At 36.6% G+C, this 19,920-nt stretch overlaps 1 protein-coding gene across 1 annotated transcript in view; it reads left to right on the top strand.

Moving 5' to 3' along the window:
* The window catches only part of MTMR9 (myotubularin related protein 9), a 93,515-nt gene extending 73,891 nt beyond the window's left edge, over window positions 1-19,624 (top strand). Inside the window, exons 8-10 of the mRNA XM_079926346.1 lie at window positions 1,410-1,630; window positions 7,171-7,322; window positions 15,285-19,624. Coding sequence (XP_079782472.1) covers window positions 1,410-1,630; window positions 7,171-7,322; window positions 15,285-15,448 — 537 coding nt within the window. The 3' untranslated portion in view covers window positions 15,449-19,624. The remainder of the gene's footprint in view (window positions 1-1,409; window positions 1,631-7,170; window positions 7,323-15,284) is intronic.
* The last annotated feature ends 296 nt before the right edge of the window (window positions 19,625-19,920 follow it).

The following is a 19,920-nucleotide window of genomic DNA, read 5'->3' as shown; positions in this document are numbered from 1 at the left end:
CTCATCTCTGTCCTGTCGTCTTCCTCAGCCAGGTGAAATCCTTCTCATCCTGTAAGATCCAGCTAAATATCTCGACTTTCGTGAAGACTCTGGGACCTTAACTTCCTTCACAGAAAAAATTGATCCATTTTCCTCACACCTTGTTTCCTGAACTAGACTCAGATATAGTGACTTCTTTGAGTTCAGGGAACCTTGCCCACCCAATTCAGCTGTTTACCCCTAGGACACAACACAGTGCTGTCCTATATAATGCTGAAGGACAGCTAAAATAAAGGTCTCATAAAATAGATGGAAATCCTTCAGGCCAGAGGTTAATTTAAATATATATACACCATGTAACTTAGTGTGTAATTGTGATTGAAAACAAATGTTTAGATATATCTTGAAAGGAAGTATCTCTGGAGAAAATCACTCTGGCCCCTCTAGTTACAATTCAGCTTTATTATGTGTTAATGCTGTTATGTTTACCATGTCTACCCACCCTGACAGCTGACCTTTATCTCTGTTTAAGTCAGACCATCCTAAATATTTGGTACAGATCTTATTCAGCTACATTCCTTGTGATGCATAGCAAACAAACAAATGAGTATGATTGATTTGTTTATATATTACCATTTTCATGGGCATCAAAATCCCATTCATGTTCCTGGCATTATCTTTGTCAGATAAAGTAGCACGAGGACCCAAAGATAAAGCATGTATATGAAATACCTAGAAGGGTGTGATTTGGGGGGATAAGGTCAGTACTCAGGTTCTGGGTGGGCCAGAGAGCCAAATGATTCTTAAATTTCCTTTGGTCAGTAGATGACAGACTCTTCTAGTTCTTTTTGGGGGGAGGGGGAAACTAAAGACAGCTTTGTCTCTAATATAAAAGCATTCATACAGATGTAATCATGACAGTAACTTTCTTATGTAATTAAAGACTTACTATCAGGAGTAACCTGATAAAAATTTGTCTATGAGAACCCCATATCTATCTGCATTTAGTGTTGAGGCTTCCTTATCTTACAGTAGTCTACAGTGCTTTGGATGGATAGAAGGGGATAGCTGTCGTGTTTTATACCTGAAGAGCTTATGTTCTTTGACTTTGCTCCAGATTTTACAGACGTAGAAAGATTTATTTTATGCTTATTATTACTGAAGTTCATTATTCTTCTATTTGATATTCCAAGACCAACTGCAGACGTTATGGCTAACTGTATATATACCCTTGTTAAGTATTTGGAAATCTTGTCTTTTTCTTTAGTTGGTGAAGATTGTCTTAAACCAAGAAATCATTAAAGAGCAGCCACCCAAATTATATGATGTTCCATTTAATAGTTTTGTTGCAACTGTGTGAAATTTGTTACTAATGTGCTACAGTGTGATCTCACTGGATATGATTGCTGCATTTCCATCTTTTCTCTTAGGCTGGTCACCCATTCCAGCAGCGCTGTGCACAGTCGGCCTATTGTAATAGTAAGCAGAAGTGGGAGTCGCCTGTATTTCTTCTCTTCTTGGACAGTGTGTGGCAGATACTTCGTCAGTTCCCTTGTTCATTTGAATTTAATGAGAATCTCCTCATCATGCTCTTTGAGCATGCATATGCCTCACAGTTTGGAACATTTCTGGGCAACAATGAAAGTGAAAGGTAGGTACCTGCTCACGTGGGGGCCATTTTATTTTTAGCTGTTTTGGTCATTTCCTAAAAGAGACCAGGATTTGGTTCTACATTAATGTTATTTATAAGATGGAAGAGGTTACAGTTAGTATAAATTAAATTACGTAATTTATTGTGAGCCTGTCACATGCTAGGTGAGAGCATATCCTGGATTTTGTTCTATTTGATTAAAATTAGTTCATACACTGATTAAAAAGCTTTGAATAATTGAGCAACCATTAAAATGTTACTCTCCTTATATAGGAGCATAGTATCTTACATCTGGAAGAAGCTTGAACATATAATTCAATTCTACCCTCCATGCAGTTTGATAGATTAGGAAGGTTATTATCCAGAGAAGCGAATGACTTGTCCAGGAAGCACACAGCCTGTTGGTCACCAAAAGTATGGCTGTAGTACAGGTCTTCCTACTCCTGCTCTAGAGTTTTCTCTCTTATACCGAGAAACTGTCCTCAGGCCCAGAGTTAGGATCTTACTTCATAACCCAGACACCATCAAGTTTATAGGTTTAATTAGAAGATTCACATCAGAATGATCATTAAAGATGCTTAACTGGTAATCTTCTCATTTGGGTACAGTCTAAAGGCTTCCTCTGGGTGGGAGGCAGGGTTTGTCCCTTGGCTGGTACCTGGCATCAGTTAGTTGAATAATAAATTTAAACAATTAAGTTTTCATAAACGAATAGAATTATTGCATCTTTACCTGTTTGAAATTCAAGAACATAGAGCAATACATGTTTTTTTACTTAACGCTGAATTGGCAGATATTTCAACTTTAGAGTTTCTTACAGATTCTTGTCTTCAAAAGTAGGGAAAAATTTAGAACTATTTGCTCTAGAAAGTTCTGTGTCACCACAGTTTTCTCACTGTGCTTTGGCTATAGTTACTGCAGCCACATGTGATTCATATGGTCAGTTTGATTTAATGGATTTGTTTATAATTTGCACTGTTTCTTCTGTATCCCAAGGGTATTTGCTCTAAGTGTTTTCTCTGATAATATATGGAGTTGGGAGAGGACTAACTTGCTCAAGATAAAATGTCTTATTGGTACCGAGTCCAAGCTTGTACTGCTTCTGCACGACAAGCCAATAAATCGAGAGACGAGGTGTTGGGGCAAGGAATAGGAACTTTATTCAGAAAGCCAGCAGACCGGGAAGATGGTGGACTAGTGTCCCAAAGAACCATCTTGCCTGGGTTTGGATGCTAGTTTCTTTTATAAAACAAAGAGGGGGAGGTAAGGAGGTAAAGTTAAAAAAGAAAAAGAAAAAAACACAAGGTGATAAGTTGTTGTAAATGTTTCCTGGTTCCTGCCAGAGTCTGGAGGGGATGCATTCATTTCTTCCTCCTTGCAGTCCGTCACAGGTGGGCCTGGTCAGGATGTTTCCTGGGAGCTAAACAAAGGTGTTTTAGCTTACTGCTCAGGATGGGGGACAGGGTTCCCCAGATGGGCCATTATGTATTCTTTAAGCTGTAAGCAACATTCCTTTAGTGATTAACTTGTAGCAAAAGCAGTAGAATACAAAGTTTAGAGTAAAAGAAACAGATCCAGTATGGAGCCAGATTTGTTCTTCCCTATTACATTATGTTAGCATTACAAAATCGAACCTTTGTGAAAACCTTCAGATGGGTTGGTGGTTGGGATTGTCCCTGAGCTGTTCATTCATAGTTTAGGCTTAAATGAATCTTTGAACATCCTACCTCAGTTTTTTCAATTGATGAAATTTACTTTGGGTATTTTAGTATCATTTTAAGTTGACTTTCTAGAAATGATTATACTTATATTATTACACTTGAATTCATTACTTATGCCAAAAGAACAGGCCTACTTCCAAAAAGTAGGATTTGGATTGATTTGTGATGGAGATGCCATTAATATTTCCCTTCCCACCCCAGAAACTATTCTGTAACACGTAGTTAATCCAAATAGAACATAAATTATTACTTTTTTCCTATTTTTTCCTTATTAACAATAGATGAAAAGTTTAATGCTTCCTGACTTTAGGGTTCTATTCATCTCTGTTTTAGAATTCTGCTAGTCAGAATAGAGTTTAATTAGAAGAGATGACCTAAGAGAAAGCAATGACCATCCTTTTTTTTCCCTTTTAAATATTACATACGAAAGAATAAGAACTTTTAAGATTTGTTATGAATACAAAGTCTGAAATTACTTGAACCCTGTGAATTTGGGAGATTGGAGTATTAGCTAGCCTAATAAGATTTTTTTAAAAATCTTTAAAGATTTAAAAAAAATCTTTAAAAACCACTGAAACTTCTTGGTAAAAGATGACTTCAGTTAAAAGGGAAAATGTAACATTTTTAAAAAACAGCTTTATTGAGATATAATGCATTTACCATAATATTCAGCCATTTAAAGTGTATTTACTGTGATTTTTAAAAATGGTATATCAGAGTTGTGCAACCAGCACTGCACCTAATTTTAGAACATTTTCATCACCTCCAAAACAAACCCCATATCCATTACCAGTCACTATCCATTTTCCCTCCCTCCATCCCCTAGCCCCTGATAACCACAAATCTGCTCTTAGTCTATAAATTTGCCTGTTTGACTATTTCATATAAATGGAATCATACAATATGTGGTCTTTTATGATTGGCTTCTTTCACTGAGCATATTTCCAAGGTTCATCCATGTTGTAGAATGGGTTGTTTCCATCATTTGGCTACCATAAATAATGCTGTGTTAAACATTTGTATACAAGTTTTTGTGTGGACATATATCCATTTATCTTAGATATAAACCTAGGAGTGGAATTATGGGTCGTATGGTAACTGACATTTTGAGGAGCTGTGAAAGAAAGTGGCAGCACCATTTTACATTCCCACCAGCAATGTATGAGGGCTCCAGTTTCTCCATATCTCCACCATTTTTTATTGTCTGCCCTTTTGATTTAGTCATCCTAGTGGGTGTAAAGTGGTGTAAATCTCATTACAGTGATTTGCATTTCCTTAATGGACCAATGGTGTTGATCAGCTTTGCATGTGTTTGTTGGGCATTTGTGTTATCACTTCTTTGATATCCAAATATCTATTTGGATACTTTGCCAATTTTTTCATTGGGTTATTTGTCTTTTTATTGTTGAGTTGTAAGAAAATTTTGATAGAGATTGCATTGGAATCTGTGGATCAATTTGGGTAGTTATTACTGCCTTAACAGTGTTGTCTTCCAGTCTATGAACACGGGATGTCTTTCCATTTATTTAGGTCTTTAATTCCTTTCAGCAATATTTTATAGTTTTCAGTATACAAATATTTTACCTCTTCAGTTAAATTTATTCTTGGTATTTTAATATTTTGAATGCTGTTGTAAATGGAATTGTTTTCTTAATTTTTTTGGAGTATTCACTGCTGGCATATAGAAACATGACTGTTTTTCTGTGTCTATCTTGTACCCTGCAGTTTTGCCAAATTTATTTATTAGCTCTAGTAGTTCGTGTGTGTGTGTGGATTCTTTGGGATTTTCTATGCATAGGATCATGTTATTTGCAAGTAGAAATCATTGTATGTCTTCCTTTCTACTTTGGATGTGTTTTCTTTCTTTTTCATGTCTAATGAATTTCCAGTACAGCATTGAATGGCAGTGGTGAAAGCAGGCACTCTTGTTTTATTCCTGATCTTAGGGAGAAAGCTTTCAGTCTTTCACGAGTGTAATGTTGAGTATGATGTTAGCTGTGTTTTTTTTCATAAGTACCCTTTACCATGTTGAGGAAGTTCCCTTCTATTCCTAATTTATTGAGTGTTTTTGTCATGAAAAGATGTTTTGTTATCTGCTTTTTCTGCATTAATTGCAATGATCATGTGGTTTTTTTCCCTTTGTTCTATTAATGTGGTGTATTACATTGATTGATTTTCTTATGTTGAACCACTCTTGTATACTTAGGATAAATCTCTCTTGGTCATGGTATATAATCCTTTCAATGTGCTGTTGTATTTGGTTTGCTAGTAGTTTGTTGAGAATTTTTGCATCTATATTTGTAAGGGACATTGGCCTATTACAGTTTTCTTGTATCATTGTCTGGCTTTGGCATCAGGGTGATAATAGCTTCATAAAATGAGTTAGGAAATATTCCTTTTCTATTTGTTGGGGAGTTTGAGAAGGATTGGTGTTCATTTTTCTTTTATATTTGATAGAATTTACCAGTGAAACCATCTGGTCCTAGACTTTTCTTTGTGGAGAGATTATTTGTTACTGAGTCAGTTTCCTTATTTGTTATAGGTCTGTTGAGATTTTTTATTTCTTCAGTCAGTTTAGGTAATTTTTGTGTTTATAGGAATTTGTCCATTTCATCCAGATTATCTAATTTGTTGGTGTGCAGTTAATAGTATTTTCTTAAAATCTTTTTTATTTCTGTAAGGTCAGTAGTAATGTCCCATTTTCATTTTTGATTTTAGTTATTTGCATCTTCCTTTTTCTTTGTCATTCTAGCCAGAGGAACAATTTTGTTGATCTTTTCAGAGTACTGACTTTTGGTCTCATTGATGTTATTTTAAAAAGTTTTTTTGTCTGTCTCCTCTGTAATCTTAGTTTTTCCTTCCTTCTGCAAGCATTGGCTTAGTTTGCTCTCCTTTGTCTAGTTCCTTAAGGTGTAAAGTTAGATTACTGATTTGAGATCTTTCCTTTCTAACATAGGTTCTTGCTATAAATTTCCCTCTGAGCATTACTTTCACTGGAGTTGTGTTAGCATGTTGTGTTTTTGTTTTCATTCATTTGTAAGTATTTTCTGACTTCTTTCGTGATGTCTTCTTTAAACCGTTGGTTGTTTGAAAGTGTGTTATATAATTCCACATACTTATGTATTTTCCAGTTTTTCTTCTGTTATCAATTTCTAACTTCATTCCCTTGTGGTTGAAGATGCTTTGTATGATCTCAGTCTTTTAAAATGTATTGAGCTTTGTTTTGTGGCCTACCACGTGGTCTGGCCTGCAGAATGCTTCATGTCCACTTGAGAAGAATGTGTGTTCTGCTGTTGGGTAGAGTTTTCTATATTTGTCTTACATTTTGTTCAAGTCCTGTATTTCCTTATTTATCTTCTGTCTAGTTATTGGGATAGTGAAATCCTCAACTATATTAGAGAATTGTCTGTTTCTCTGTTCCATTACGTCAGTTTTTGCTTCATATGTTTTGTGGCTCGGGTGCAACATACATATATATTTATAATTATTATATCTTCTTGGTGGATTAACTTTGTTGCCAGCTTTGGAAGCCTGCAAAACAGTCTTTGTTTTGATGTTGTTGACAGTTAAAAATGCTGACAAATATTTTAATTTTACAACATTTTGTTCCTCTGCTAAAAGTCTTGTGTTCTGCTTTCTAACATATAACAGAAAAGAAATTGTCCTGTTAGAGGGAGCATTTAATAGTGGTTGTCATAAATTAATTGTTTTAATGGCAATTTTCTTTCTTGATCAGATGTAAGTTGAAGCTACAGCAGAAAACGATGTCTCTATGGTCATAAATTAATTGCTTTAATGGCAGTTTTCTTTCTTGATCAGATGCAAGTTGAAGCTACAGCAGAAAACGATGTCTCTATGGTCTTGGGTCAACCGGCCCAGTGAACTGAGTAAGTTCACCAACCCTCTCTTTGAAGCCAACAATCTTGTCATCTGGCCTTCAGTTGCTCCACAGAGTCTTCAGCTGTGGGAGGGTAAGCCACGCATCCTTCGCAAACATTTTATTAATACAGTCTAGGATGTTCTCTTGACTGCCTGTGGGTACATGAGTACATGGATACTGCTGTTTATATCGGATATTTTCTCAAGATAAGAAGGTACATTTTTTTTATTGTGACAAAAACACAAAATTTACCAACTTAACCATCTTTGAGTGTGCAGTTCAGTATGGTTAAGTATATCATGTTGCTGTGAAACAGGTCTCCACAACTTTTCATCTTGTAAATCTAAAACTCTGTACCCATAAACAACTTCTCAGTGCCCCTCTCCAGCCCCAGGCAACCACCCTTCTGCTTTCTGTCTCTGGATTTGACTGCTCCAGGTACCTCATATAAGTGGAACCATACAGTATTTGTCCTTTTGTGACTGGCTTATTTCATTAGCATAATTAATGTGCTCAAGGCTCATCCATGTGGTAGCATGGGACAGGATCTCCTTCCTCTTTTTTTTTTTTGCGGTACGTGGGCCTCTCAGTGTTGTGGCCTCTCCCGTTGCGGAGCACAGGCTCAGCGGCCATGGCTCACAGGCCCAGCCGCTCCACGGCATGTGGGATCCTCCCGGACTGGGGCACGAACCCATGTCCCCTTCATCGGCAAGCAGACTCCCAACCACTGCGCCACCAGGGAAGCCCTCTCTTTCCTCTTTAAGGCTGAGTAATTTTCTATTGTGTGTGTGCATGACGTTTTGTTTATCCTTATGTCAGTGGGCACTTGGGTTGCCTCCACGTTTTGGCACATAGGCATGCAAACATCTCTTTGAGGCCCTGCTTTCCATTCTTTGGGGTATGTACCCAGAAGTGGAATTGCTGGGTCATATGGTAATGCTACGTTCAGTATTTTGAGGAACAGTAATTCTGTTTTCCGTAATGACTGCATCATGTTACGACCCCACCAGCAATGAACAAGGGTTCCAGTTTCTCCACATCTTCATCAATGCTTGTTATTTTCTGCTTTTCCCCTTTGATAGGCCATCCTAATGGGTGTGAGGAAAAGTACATTACTTTTTGTGTAGAAAAAGTGATAGGTGGTTGGGACAGGTATAAACTGTAAGCTCCTAGGAGATGGTTTCTGTTTGCTTTATTAAGTAGTCATTAGGTAGATTCTTCTGTTGAAGGCTGTTGAAGGGGTAATGAACTAGTCATTCTAGTAAGATTCCACAAAACGTACATAAATGCCATCCATCAGTGCAGTAATACAGATATCCTGTTTGTGTGGAAGAGTAATCCAGGCTTAATTTTCATGTCTATTCTAAAGAATGTGTTTTTTGGTTTTTTTGCGGTACACGGGCCTCTCACTGTTGTGGCCTCTCCCGTTGCAGAGCACAGGTTCCGGACGCGCCCGCTCAGCGGCCGTGGCTCACGGGCCTAGGTGCTCTGTGGCATGTGGGATCTTCCTGGACCGGGGCACGAACCTGTGTCCCCTGCATCGGCAGGCGGACTTTCAACCGCTGCACCACCAGGGAAGCCCCCTAAAGAACGTGTTTTACCTACATTAATTTTTCAGATTCTTGAAGTTTATCTCCTTAAATACTAAAGCTTGTTTTTTTAAAAAATAACCAAAACCTATCTAAAACATATTATCCATTCATTAAGCAAAGACTATAAAAAACCATTTAATTTCTTTTTAACCAATTTGTAGGTAGTGTACATTTGTAGGTACATTTTTATTCATCTTTATATTAAACAATATAAGGCATACACACAGGAATGATAGCTGTTTGGTAAATTGAAGTACTATAAATGTCAGTTAGTATACTGTGTTCTAATACATTATTGTCTCAAGGGTAATTCTCGTGTGGAAACTGCCCGTTGTGTGTAAAAGGGTCTCAGGTTGCTTTGCTTCCTTGTTTTGAGACCGAGCCTGTTTCTGTCACTTCTCCGGCCATCAGTTTCACGGCTTGTTCCGCTTGGCATATCTGTCATTAGCTGCTTCCTCCCCCTCAGTTTATGCTTCTAATCTTATCAGTTGAGGTGTCCCCTAGTTAGAATTGTGGGAAAGTGGCCTCAGTCTCCAGGGTCTCTGAGTCTGAGTGTTAGTGCTTTGGGGATTTGGGGCTGCTCAGAACTTCTCCTTGCTTATTGAGTGTTTAGATAGTCACAGATGCAGGACAGGTGATCTCTTAAATGAGAGTTTACAGCTGTACTACTTGTTTAAGACTTCTGAGACAATTTACCTAAAAGCCACTGTCATGTTTAATAACTGAAACAAGAATCTAGTTAGTTGGGAGGAAAGCCAAAATTGGGAGTCCAATGGCCTAAAGGACTATTTAACTTGTTTTTACCAAACCTCATTGACAGTTTAGGGATTATGTGATAGAAGAAAATTTTTTTGTTATATGAATGAGTTCCTCCTACACCATTAAGAAAGGGGTTTCTCTGTATGTTTACTACCTCCTCAACTTAGAACTGGAAGAAATCCTGTTAGGTAAAATATTCTCATGGAAAGTATATGGATTGTATAATGACACTACTCTGGCCTTAAAATGTCTCTCTGCTGTTTATAATTACATTGTAGTCATTGTAGTCAACCATTAATATTAAGTAATTCCTGTATTGAAGAACAGGATTTTAAAAATAAGCTCATTTAATAGAAAAATCAACACAGGTCAGTCTTTAGTCTGTGTTTCTATCTTCTTCTATCTAGCATTTGGACACATTACAGAAGGACTGTCTAGGGTGCATGGCAGTTTGGTTTATGGAAAGTATTCTAATATAAAATATTCTAATCATAAAACTTTTGTGAACTTGCCAGCTACTGACTTCTTGCAGCCTGGAAGGTGTTTGTGCCTCCTGGCCTGAGTATCTTTAAGCGGTTACTTTGGGCTGATATCATTAACGTACATCTGTGTAGAGGAGAAAATGTCTTTACTCCATAATAAAAGGATAATTATTATTTGGGGAAAGAAGCAGTTGCCTACAGAATTGGAAAGCTGCCTCGTAAGTAACAGAGAGAGAGAGAGAGGGAGTGCTGAAGTTTAGGCTCTTAAATAACAGTTTGTGTAGTTCTGTTTTGCTGTAACTGCCACTTTTCCAGTGAAAGTGATTTCACACATGTAGGTCTTACAGGTCTGGATAAAGTTCTGTAATTGTTTAAAGAAAGATTTGTATTGTGAAACTATAAAGTTTATCCCATTGTAAATGTACAGTTTGTATTCCTGAATATATCAGAGAACAGGATTTTGATCTATTTCATAATTTTGTGGGGTTTTGAAGAATTAATGAGCATGTACATAGTGACTTTTTTAATTTTTGAATTCTATCGTTTCATACAGCAGGTTCTTATTAGTCATCCATTTTACACACATCAGTGTAGACATGTCAATCACAATCTCCCAGTTCATCCCACCACCATCCCCACTCCCACTTCTTTCACCCCTTGGTGTCCATACGTTTCTTCTCTACATCTGTGTCCCAATTTCTGCCCTGAAAACCGGTTCATCTGTACCATTTTTCTAGGTTCCACATATATGCGTTATTATACAATATTTGTTTTTCTCTTTCTGACTTACTTCACTCTATATGACAGTCTCTAGATCCATCCACGTCTCAACAAATGACCCAATTTCGTTCCTTTTTATGGCTGAGTAATATTCCATTGTATATATGTACCACATCTTCTTTATGTGTTCATCTGCTGATGGGCATTTAAGTTGCTTCCCTGACCCTGGCTATTGTAAACAGTGCTGCAGTGAACATTGGGGTGCATGTGTCTTTCTGAATTATGGTTTTCTCTGGGTATATGCCCAGTAGTGGGATTTCTGGGTCATATGGTAATTCTATTTTTAGTTTTTTAGGGAACCTCCATACTGTTCTCCATAGTGGCTGTATCAATTTACATTCCCACCAACAGTGCAAGAGGGTTCCCTTTTCTCCACACCCTCTCCAGCATTTGTTGCTCGAAGATTTTCTGACGATACCCATTCTGACTGCTGTGAAGTGATACCTCATTGTAGTATTGAATTGCATTTCTCTAATAATTAGTGATGTTGAGCAGCTTTTCATGTGCTTCTTGGCCATCTGTACATCTTTGGAGAAATGTCTATTTAGGTCTTCTGCCCATTTTTTGAGTGGGTTGTTTGTTTCTTTAATATTGAGCTGCATGAGCTGTTTATATATTTTGGAGATTAATCCTTTGTCTGTTGATTCGTTTGCAACTATTTTCTCCCATTCTGAGGGTTGTCTTTTCATCTTCATTGTAGTTTCCTTTGCTGTGCAAAAGCTTTGAAGTTTCATTAGGTTCCATTTGTTTATTTTTGTTTTTATTTCCATTACTCTAGGAGGTGGTTCAAAAAAGGTCTTGCTGTGATTTATGTCAGAGAGTTTCTCTAAGAGTTTGATAGTTTCTGGCCTTACATTTAGGTCTGTAATCCAATTTGAGTTTATTTTTGTGTATGGTGTTAGTGAGTGTTCTAATTTCATTCTTTTACATGTAGCTGTCCAATTTTCCCAGCATGAATTACTGAAGAGGCTGTCTTTTCTCCGCTGTATATTTTGGCCTCCTTTATCAAAGATAAGGTGACCATATGTACGCGGGTTTATCTCTGGGCTTTCTATCCTGTTCCATTGATCTATATTTCTGTTTTTGTGCGAGTACAATACTGTCTTGATTACTGTAGCTTTGTAGTATAGTCTGAAGTCAGGGAGTCTGATTCCTCCAGCTCCATTTTTTTCCCTCAAGACTGCTTTGGCTATTCGGGGTCTTTTGTGTCTCCATATAAATTTTAAGATTTTTTTGTTCTGGTTCTGTAAAAAATGCCATTGGTAATTTGATAGGGATTCCATTGAATCTGTAGATTGCTTTGGGTGGTAGAGTCATTTTCACAATGTTGATTCTTCCATTCCAAGAACATGGTATATCTCTCCATCTGTTTATATCATATTTAATTTCTTTCATCAGTATCTTATAGTTTTCTGCATACAGGTCTTTTGTCTCCCTTGGTAGGTTTACTCCTAGGTATTTTATTCTTTTTGTTGCAGTGGTAAGTGGGAGTGATTCCTTAATTTCTCTTTCAGATTTTTCATCATTAGTGTATAGGAATGCAAGAGAATTCTGTGCATTAATTTTGTATCCTGTAACTTTACCAAATTCATTGATTAGCTCTAGTAGTTTTCTGGTAGCACCTTTAGGATTCTCTGTGTATACTACCATGTCATCTGCAAAGAGTGGCAGCTTTACTTCTTTTCCGATTTGGATTCCTTTTATTTCCTTTTCTTCTCTGATTGCTGTGGCTAAAACTTCCAAAACTGTTGAATAAGAGTGGTGCGATTGGGCAACCTTGTCTTGTTCCTGATCTTAGTGGAAATGCTTTCAGTTTTTCACCATTAAGGACAATGTTGGCTGTGGGATTGTCATATATGGCCTTTATTATGTTGAGGTAGGTTCCCTCTGTGCCCACTTTCTGGAGACTTTTTATCACAAATTGGTGTTGAATTTTGTCAAAAGTTTTTCCTGCATCTATTGAGATGATCATATGGTTTTGCTTCTTCAGTTTGTTAATATGGTGTATCACATGGATTGATTTGCGTGTATTGAAGAATCCTTGCATCCCTGGGATAAATCCCACTTGATCATGGTGTATGATCCTTTTAATCTGTTGCTGGATTCTCTTTGCTAGTATTTTGTTGAGGATCTTTGCATCTATATTCATCAGTGATATTGGTCTGTAATTTTCTTTTTTGTAGTATCTTTCTCTGGTTTTGGTATCAGGGTGATGGTGGCCTCATAGAATTAGTTTGGGTGTGTTCCTTCCTCTGCAATTTTTTGGAAGAGTTTGAGAAGGATGGGTGTTAGCTGTTTTCTGTATGTTTGATAGAATTTACTTGTGAAGCCATCTGGTCCTGGACTTGTGTTTGTTGGAAGATTTTTTTTTTTTGCGGTACGCGGGCTTCTCACTGCTGTGGCCTCTCCCATTGCGGAGCACAGGCTCCGGATGTGCAGGCTTAGTGGCCATGGCTCACGGGCCTAGCCGCTCCGCAGCATGTGGTATCTTCCTGGATCGGGGCACAAACCCGTGTCCCCTGCATCAGCAGGCAGACCCTCAACCACTGCGCTACAAGGGAAGCCCCTGTTGGAAGAATTTTAATCACAGTTGCAATTTCATTACTCGTGATTGGTCTGTTCTTGTTTTCTATTTCTTCCTGGTTCAGTCTTGGAAAGTTATACCTTTCTAAGAATTTGTCCACTTCTTCCAGGTTGTCCATTTTATTGGCATAGTGTTCCTTGTAGTAGTCTCTTAGGATGCTTTGTATTTCTGCGGTGTCTGTTGTAACTTCTCCTTTTTCATTTCTAATTTTATTGATTTGAGTCCTCTCCCTCTTTTTCTTGATGAGTCTGGCTAATGGTTTATCAATTTTGTTTATCTTGTAAAAGAACCAGCTTTTAGTTTTATTGATCTTTACTATTGTTTTCTTTGTTTCTATTTCATTTATTTCTGCTCTGATCTTTAGGATTTCTTTCCTTCTGCCAACTTTGGGGTTTTTTTTGTTCTTCTTTCTCTAGTTCCTTTAGGTTAGATTGTTTACTTGAGATTTTCCTTGTTTCTTGAGGTAGGCTTGTATTGCTATAAACTTCCCTCCTAGAACTGCTTTTGCTGCCTCACAGAGGTTTTGGATGGTCACGTTCTCGTAATTTGTCTCTAGGTATGTTTTGATTTATTCAGTGATCTCTTGGCTATTTAGTAACGTATTGTTTAGCTTTCATGTGTTCGTCGTTTTACGTTTTTTTCCCCTGTAATTCATTTCTAATCTCATAGCATTGTGGTCAGAAAAGATGCTTAATATGATTTCAGTTTTCTTAAATTTACTGAGGCTTGATTTGTGACCCAAGATGTGATCTGTCCTGGAGCATGTTCCATGTGCACATGAGAAGAAAATGTAATCTGCTGTTTTTGGATGGAATGTCGTATAAATATCAGTTAAATCTATCTGGTCTATTGTGTCATTTAAAGCTTGTGTTTCCTTTTTAATTTTCTGTTTGGATTATCTGTCTATTGGTGTAAGTGAGGTGTTAAAGTCCCCCACTATTATTGTGTTACTGTCAGTTTCCTCTTTTATAGCTGTTAGCAGATGCCTCATGTATTGAGGTGCTCCTATGTTGGGTGCATATAGATGTATAATTGTTATATCTTCTTCTTGGATAGATCCCTTGATCGTTATGTAGTGTCCTTGTCTCTTGTAACATTATTTTAAAGTCTATTTTGTCTGATATGAGTATTGCTACTCCAGCTTTCTTTTGATTTCCATTTGCATGGAATATCTTTTTCCATCCCCTCACTTCAGTCTTTGTGTGTCCCTAGGTCTGAAGTGGGTCTCTTGTAGACAGCATATATATGGGTCTTGTTCTTGTATCCATTCAGCAAGCCTGTGTCTTTTGGTTGGAGCATTTAATCCATTTACATTTAAGGTAATTATCAATATATATGTTACTATTACCATTTTCTTAATTGTTGTGGGTTTGTTTTTGTAGGTCCTTTTCTTCTCTTGTGTTTCCCTCTTAGAGAAGTTCCTTTAGCATTTGTTGTAGAGGTGGTTTGGTGGTGCTGAATTCTCTTAGCCTTTGTTTGTCTGTGAAGCTTTTGATTTCTCTATTGAATCTGAATGAGATCCTTGCTGGGTAGAGTAATCTTGGTTGTAGGTTCTTCCCTTTCATCACTTTAAATATATCATGCCACTCCCTTCTGGCTTGTAGAGTTTGTGCTGAGAAATCAGCTGTTAACCTTATGGGGGTTCCCTAATAGTAACTTCTTGAATACTGTACTCAATTGTACTCTTTCAATACCTCAAGATTGTTGTATATTTTAGAGTATAATAAAACACAGATGTGAATTGTGAAAAAATGAGAAGGATTATAATGCATGGGATTATATATTAACCACAATTATAATGCTAATCCGTTGTGTGTATCTTTTTCCTTTCTGTTTTCCTTTTGTGGATTCAATAGGTATTTTTCTGCGTTGGAACAGATCTTCCAAGTATTTGGATGAAGCATATGAAGAAATGGTTAACATCATTGAATATAACAAGGAATTACAAGCAAAAGTAAATATCCTTAGGCGGCAGTTGGCAGAACTGGAGACTGAAGATGGGATGCAGGAGAGTCCCTGAATTCCAGATCCCCTGCAGCCCTCGGAGGACCATCAGGACTGGTATCCCATCTCTCTCTCCCTTGCCCTTCAGTTCACTTTCACACAGTAGCCTTAAACTTAAGGCTTTAGATGTGAGAACCTTCTAATATAATGGACTCCTCAAAACTTTATGAATGGAACTTACTATAATTATTCATGTTTCATGTGGCCTGTTAGGCCTCTTCACTTTGGGAGCAGGAAGGAGGTGCTAGTCATTTTATTTTACATGAAACAAGTGACCTATTTAATGCCATTTGTGTTATATGCCATTTCACCCTAAGCTTTTCTCTGCATCCACTTTTCAAACAGTGCTCCAGACCAGTCAAGAATATGATTAAACTCTTAGGGAATATATGTTAGTTTAAAAAAAGGATCAGACTTTGAAGCACTCCAAATATAGAAATACTTTTCAAACCTGAAATGGTTGATAAACGAAGAATTTTGTGTTTAACATACCATTTCCAATACCTTTGCCACATAAAAAAGCCATTCTCTTTAAAACAGTTTTGGACTGACAGAGCTGAATTCATCCTCATTCTGATTTGTCAAGAAAACAAAAGCTGAATATTTATTCAAGGTAAATTATTTTTACGTAAAAGGCAACAGCTATAGTCCTCTGATATTTACATTAAGAAGAAGTAAATTTATTGTAACAGATACTAAAATATGTGCAATATAGAAATAAAGTAGGAATTTGTTACTGATAAGGTATCTTTAGTGTTGAATTGGTTTTTCAGGGTTTTGACACACATGTTAAATGTGTGTCAAATGCTGGATGTAATGTTAAACCGTCATTTAGAATAGATGTTAATTTGTTATGATTAAGCTACAAATACGGTTTCCTTAAACCAGAGATGCACCGCCCTTGTCTGAAGTTCTTATTGCACTGGTTTATGTATGGATATGTGTGTTTTATTATGTTTTGTTTTATTTTTAAATATTCTAAGAGTTCACTAATACTAAGGTTAAAATTTTCTTATTGTCTTGAGCCTTTTGAACATTTATCTTGACTGCTGATTTGTCCATTATATGCTAGGCAAATAATAATTTAAGTGGAGGTGAAAGTTTATGAACGTGATGCAGCTATGTTTTAAACTTCAGAAGCCAATTTGAAATGTTTCAATGTTACAGAAACAGTGACGACTATATTTATGTGCTATGCTGGTTTATGCCTGCAATTCTAAAATTTGTGGTTTGGTGCTTTCCTTATACATTTTTGTTTTGTGGCACAGGTCGTTTTAACAGATACTGTCAATTCTAGTTTTCCTTTAAAAGGATAGTTGAAGGGCAATCTTTAATACCATTTCTATCCCATCTATATATAACCATTTCATTGTAAAACACACCAAAACTGAACCCTGCTTTAGGGCTATGTATTGAGTTAAAATTTTAATTCTTCAAAATCAACTGTAGGAAAATCTATGGCCACATTCAGAAGCCTTAAAAAGTGGCAAATACTTTCTGTTTCCTCAGACTTTTAGCAAAAGGCTAGACAGCAATCCACAGAGCTCTCTTTTGGTAAATTAGTCTGCTTTCTCCTCTAAGCCCAGTTTTATTCGTGACCTGTTTTGTTGGCTATAGTTATGAATCTTGGGGCATTAAAGCCCTCACCTAAAGGCTAATAAGGCAAGGAGCAAAGAAGGTGTACTTTCTTGCTGTAGACATCTGTGTGTTGTGTGAAATGTCTGTATTAATTTTTTAAAAGAGGAAACACCCCAGCATTTTATGGATCCTTAAAATTGAAGAAGGCGCCTTTTTCTTCTCAGTTAACGGCCCCATAAGGAAAACCATATAGAGATTTTCTTTTAGTGATTCTTTAGAAGTGACTCTCACTGGTAATATTAATTGGCCATAAGGCTTCTGTGGGTGGAAACTTTGGAGGGATTTTTTATTAGCTTTGGTCATGGAGAAATTGTATGCCATCAACTTATAACTGTCTTCCTGATGAACATTTTATATGTGAGCCAGAGTACAGTAATAGCATAGTGTTTCAATTTCTTTTTCTTTCTCTTATTGAGACAGCAATCATAAGCTGTTTGGACAAGTTTGTGTTTTAGTGTTAATTTATAATTAGGGATTGTCCAAACCTCAGTTCTGTTTACAGGGTGTAAAAACAAACTTTGGTATCAATACAATTTCAAAGGGGTCATCTAATAAGACAAATACTAAGGTTTCCACAAACCTGAGAACTCTGTCAAAGACAAGTGCTTTATCAATATAATTTGAAGAGGGTTTTTAGTAATACTATTAAGTTACTTATCCCTTGGATGAAAAGAATAATTACAGTGGATATACTTATGAGAAGCTACTTATTAAAGGTTAAGTTTGGAGAATTGTCTTTGATAAATATGGCTTTAAAAACTTTAATGAAGAGAATGATGGCCAAATTAGTGAGCATGCAGATTACCCCATTACAAGCCAATAATAAAGTGAGATATAATCAAGTTCATGTACATTATTGTGAAGGCTGGTTTACATTTTTGGAATGCAAAAAGTAAGCCCCACAAAGAATATTTTTAAAATATTGCTACAGTACAAGGATCCTTAGATTTAAATTAATAATTTTTTTAAAATTAGAGGAACATAGTTTGTTATATAAAAATGCTGAAACTTTTTGGGTGGTCTAAGACTTTTCAGTAGTTTGACATTTTTCATTTTGATTTTATTAAATGGGAAGAAAACAAGCAGAAATTACAAAATCTTACAGATTTAAGACACCTATAAATTTGTTTTATTTGTAAGAAAACTTAGGCCTTTGAAGCAAGTTTTTAAAGTGATTTTTGGGAAAACTTTGGAAGACGATAGATAGTCATTTAAGATCCGTATGGAGAATTTTAAAACTTTTCTTTGAATTCTAAAGCCTGATTTTGTAGAGGTGATATGTCACTGCTTTTCATTTTAAAGGATGAAAATTTAGTGAGATTTTAGTCTTTGATTCAGTCAGTATTTATGTTAAATAAAAAAGTCAATATATGGAAAAGATTTGACCAGTAATTGTCTCTTGAAGTGAAAAACGGGGAACATTTTGCTGCATTTAAAAATAATCTGCTTGAAGATATAACTCTTAAAGTTATCTGGTTTCAAGATTAGTTTTGTTTTTTTTGTTGTTTTTGTGGTACGCGGGCCTCTCACTGCTGTGGTCTCTCCCGCTGTGGAGCACAGGCTCTGGACACGCAGGCCCACGGGCCCAGCTGCCCCACGGCACGTGGGATCCTCCCGGACCGGGGCACGAATCCGCGTCCCCTGCATTGGCAGGCGGACCCTCAACCACTGCGCCACCAGGGAAGTCCCAAGATTAGCTGTTTTAATTGTTAGTCTTAACTAAGTCATCAGGTTCACTTACTATCAGACCTTAACCTGAGACACAGTTTTGGTATTTACCCATATCCAGATTTAATGAATTAAAACAACATGAATCTATTAGGAGCACTCTTTATCAGAGAGGTATTTCCTGGACAAAAAATGGGCAATATTTAGAACAGTTAGTCCCCTGGTTCTGGAAGCTTTGAAATTTATGAATGAAGTCATTCATTCAGTACCTCTGATACAGGTTTATCCTATACCTCAGGACAACAGAGATTAATTCTTTCTTATTCTTTAACATGGCTCAGATCTTTCCCCTCCAGAGCTGGTACAATATGTTATTATAGGTAGTATTTTTGTGTAATTCACCATCTTAACAAAAAACAGTAAAAGACTGGTTTCTACATTAATATCTATTCTCAGATGGTATGAAATGCTAATTTTTGTTTTCTTGAATAAAACAACTTCTGCCTTCACTCAGTCCTTATAATCTAGTGTCCACAGCATTTTCTTCCTTTAAACCAAAAGCCCAGAAGAGACCTTCTGAAACTCTAGGGCTAGGTTTTAGAAAGTCTGAACTTGTAATCTAAATTCCCTTTAAAATAAACTAATGTCCTATTTTTGAACTGCAGTGCAGAACTGTAGTTTCTGCTTAATTAATGAAAAATAACGGGGCTCACTGCAGACACTACATTGTCGTGGAAAATACTTCATGATGAGAGCTTACTGTCTTCTAGGGCCATTCTGTTTATCTGTGAGTATACAGATTAAATATATTTGTGATTTATAATAAAAACAAGTTGTGCAACACTGCCTGTGTCTCTCTGCCCAAGACATTTGCTTCACTTTTTCAGATGCATGTATTTTTGGAGAGGTGGATTATTCTACACAAACACACCCTGAGTTCTGCTTTTTAGAATCCTTATAGATCTATTATCATCTACACTGAAAGTGTTGTACTTGCACAACTTAGTTATTTTAAAAAATAAAAAAGAGTATGTATTTCTTCAGTAGCCATGCATTTGAATTGTACTCTTGATATATTTGAATGTGACTCTTGGATTTAAGTGCACTATTATTCATGTCTTACACAATAAAACTGCACTGTATGGCAAATGTGTCTGTAATGTATGCTTTGCTAAAAGCTCA

Source organism: Stenella coeruleoalba, assembly GCF_951394435.1.
Source record: "Stenella coeruleoalba genome assembly, chromosome: 7".
Lineage (NCBI taxonomy): Eukaryota > Metazoa > Chordata > Mammalia > Artiodactyla > Delphinidae > Stenella > Stenella coeruleoalba.
This window is presented reverse-complemented; position numbering and strand designations above follow the sequence as displayed.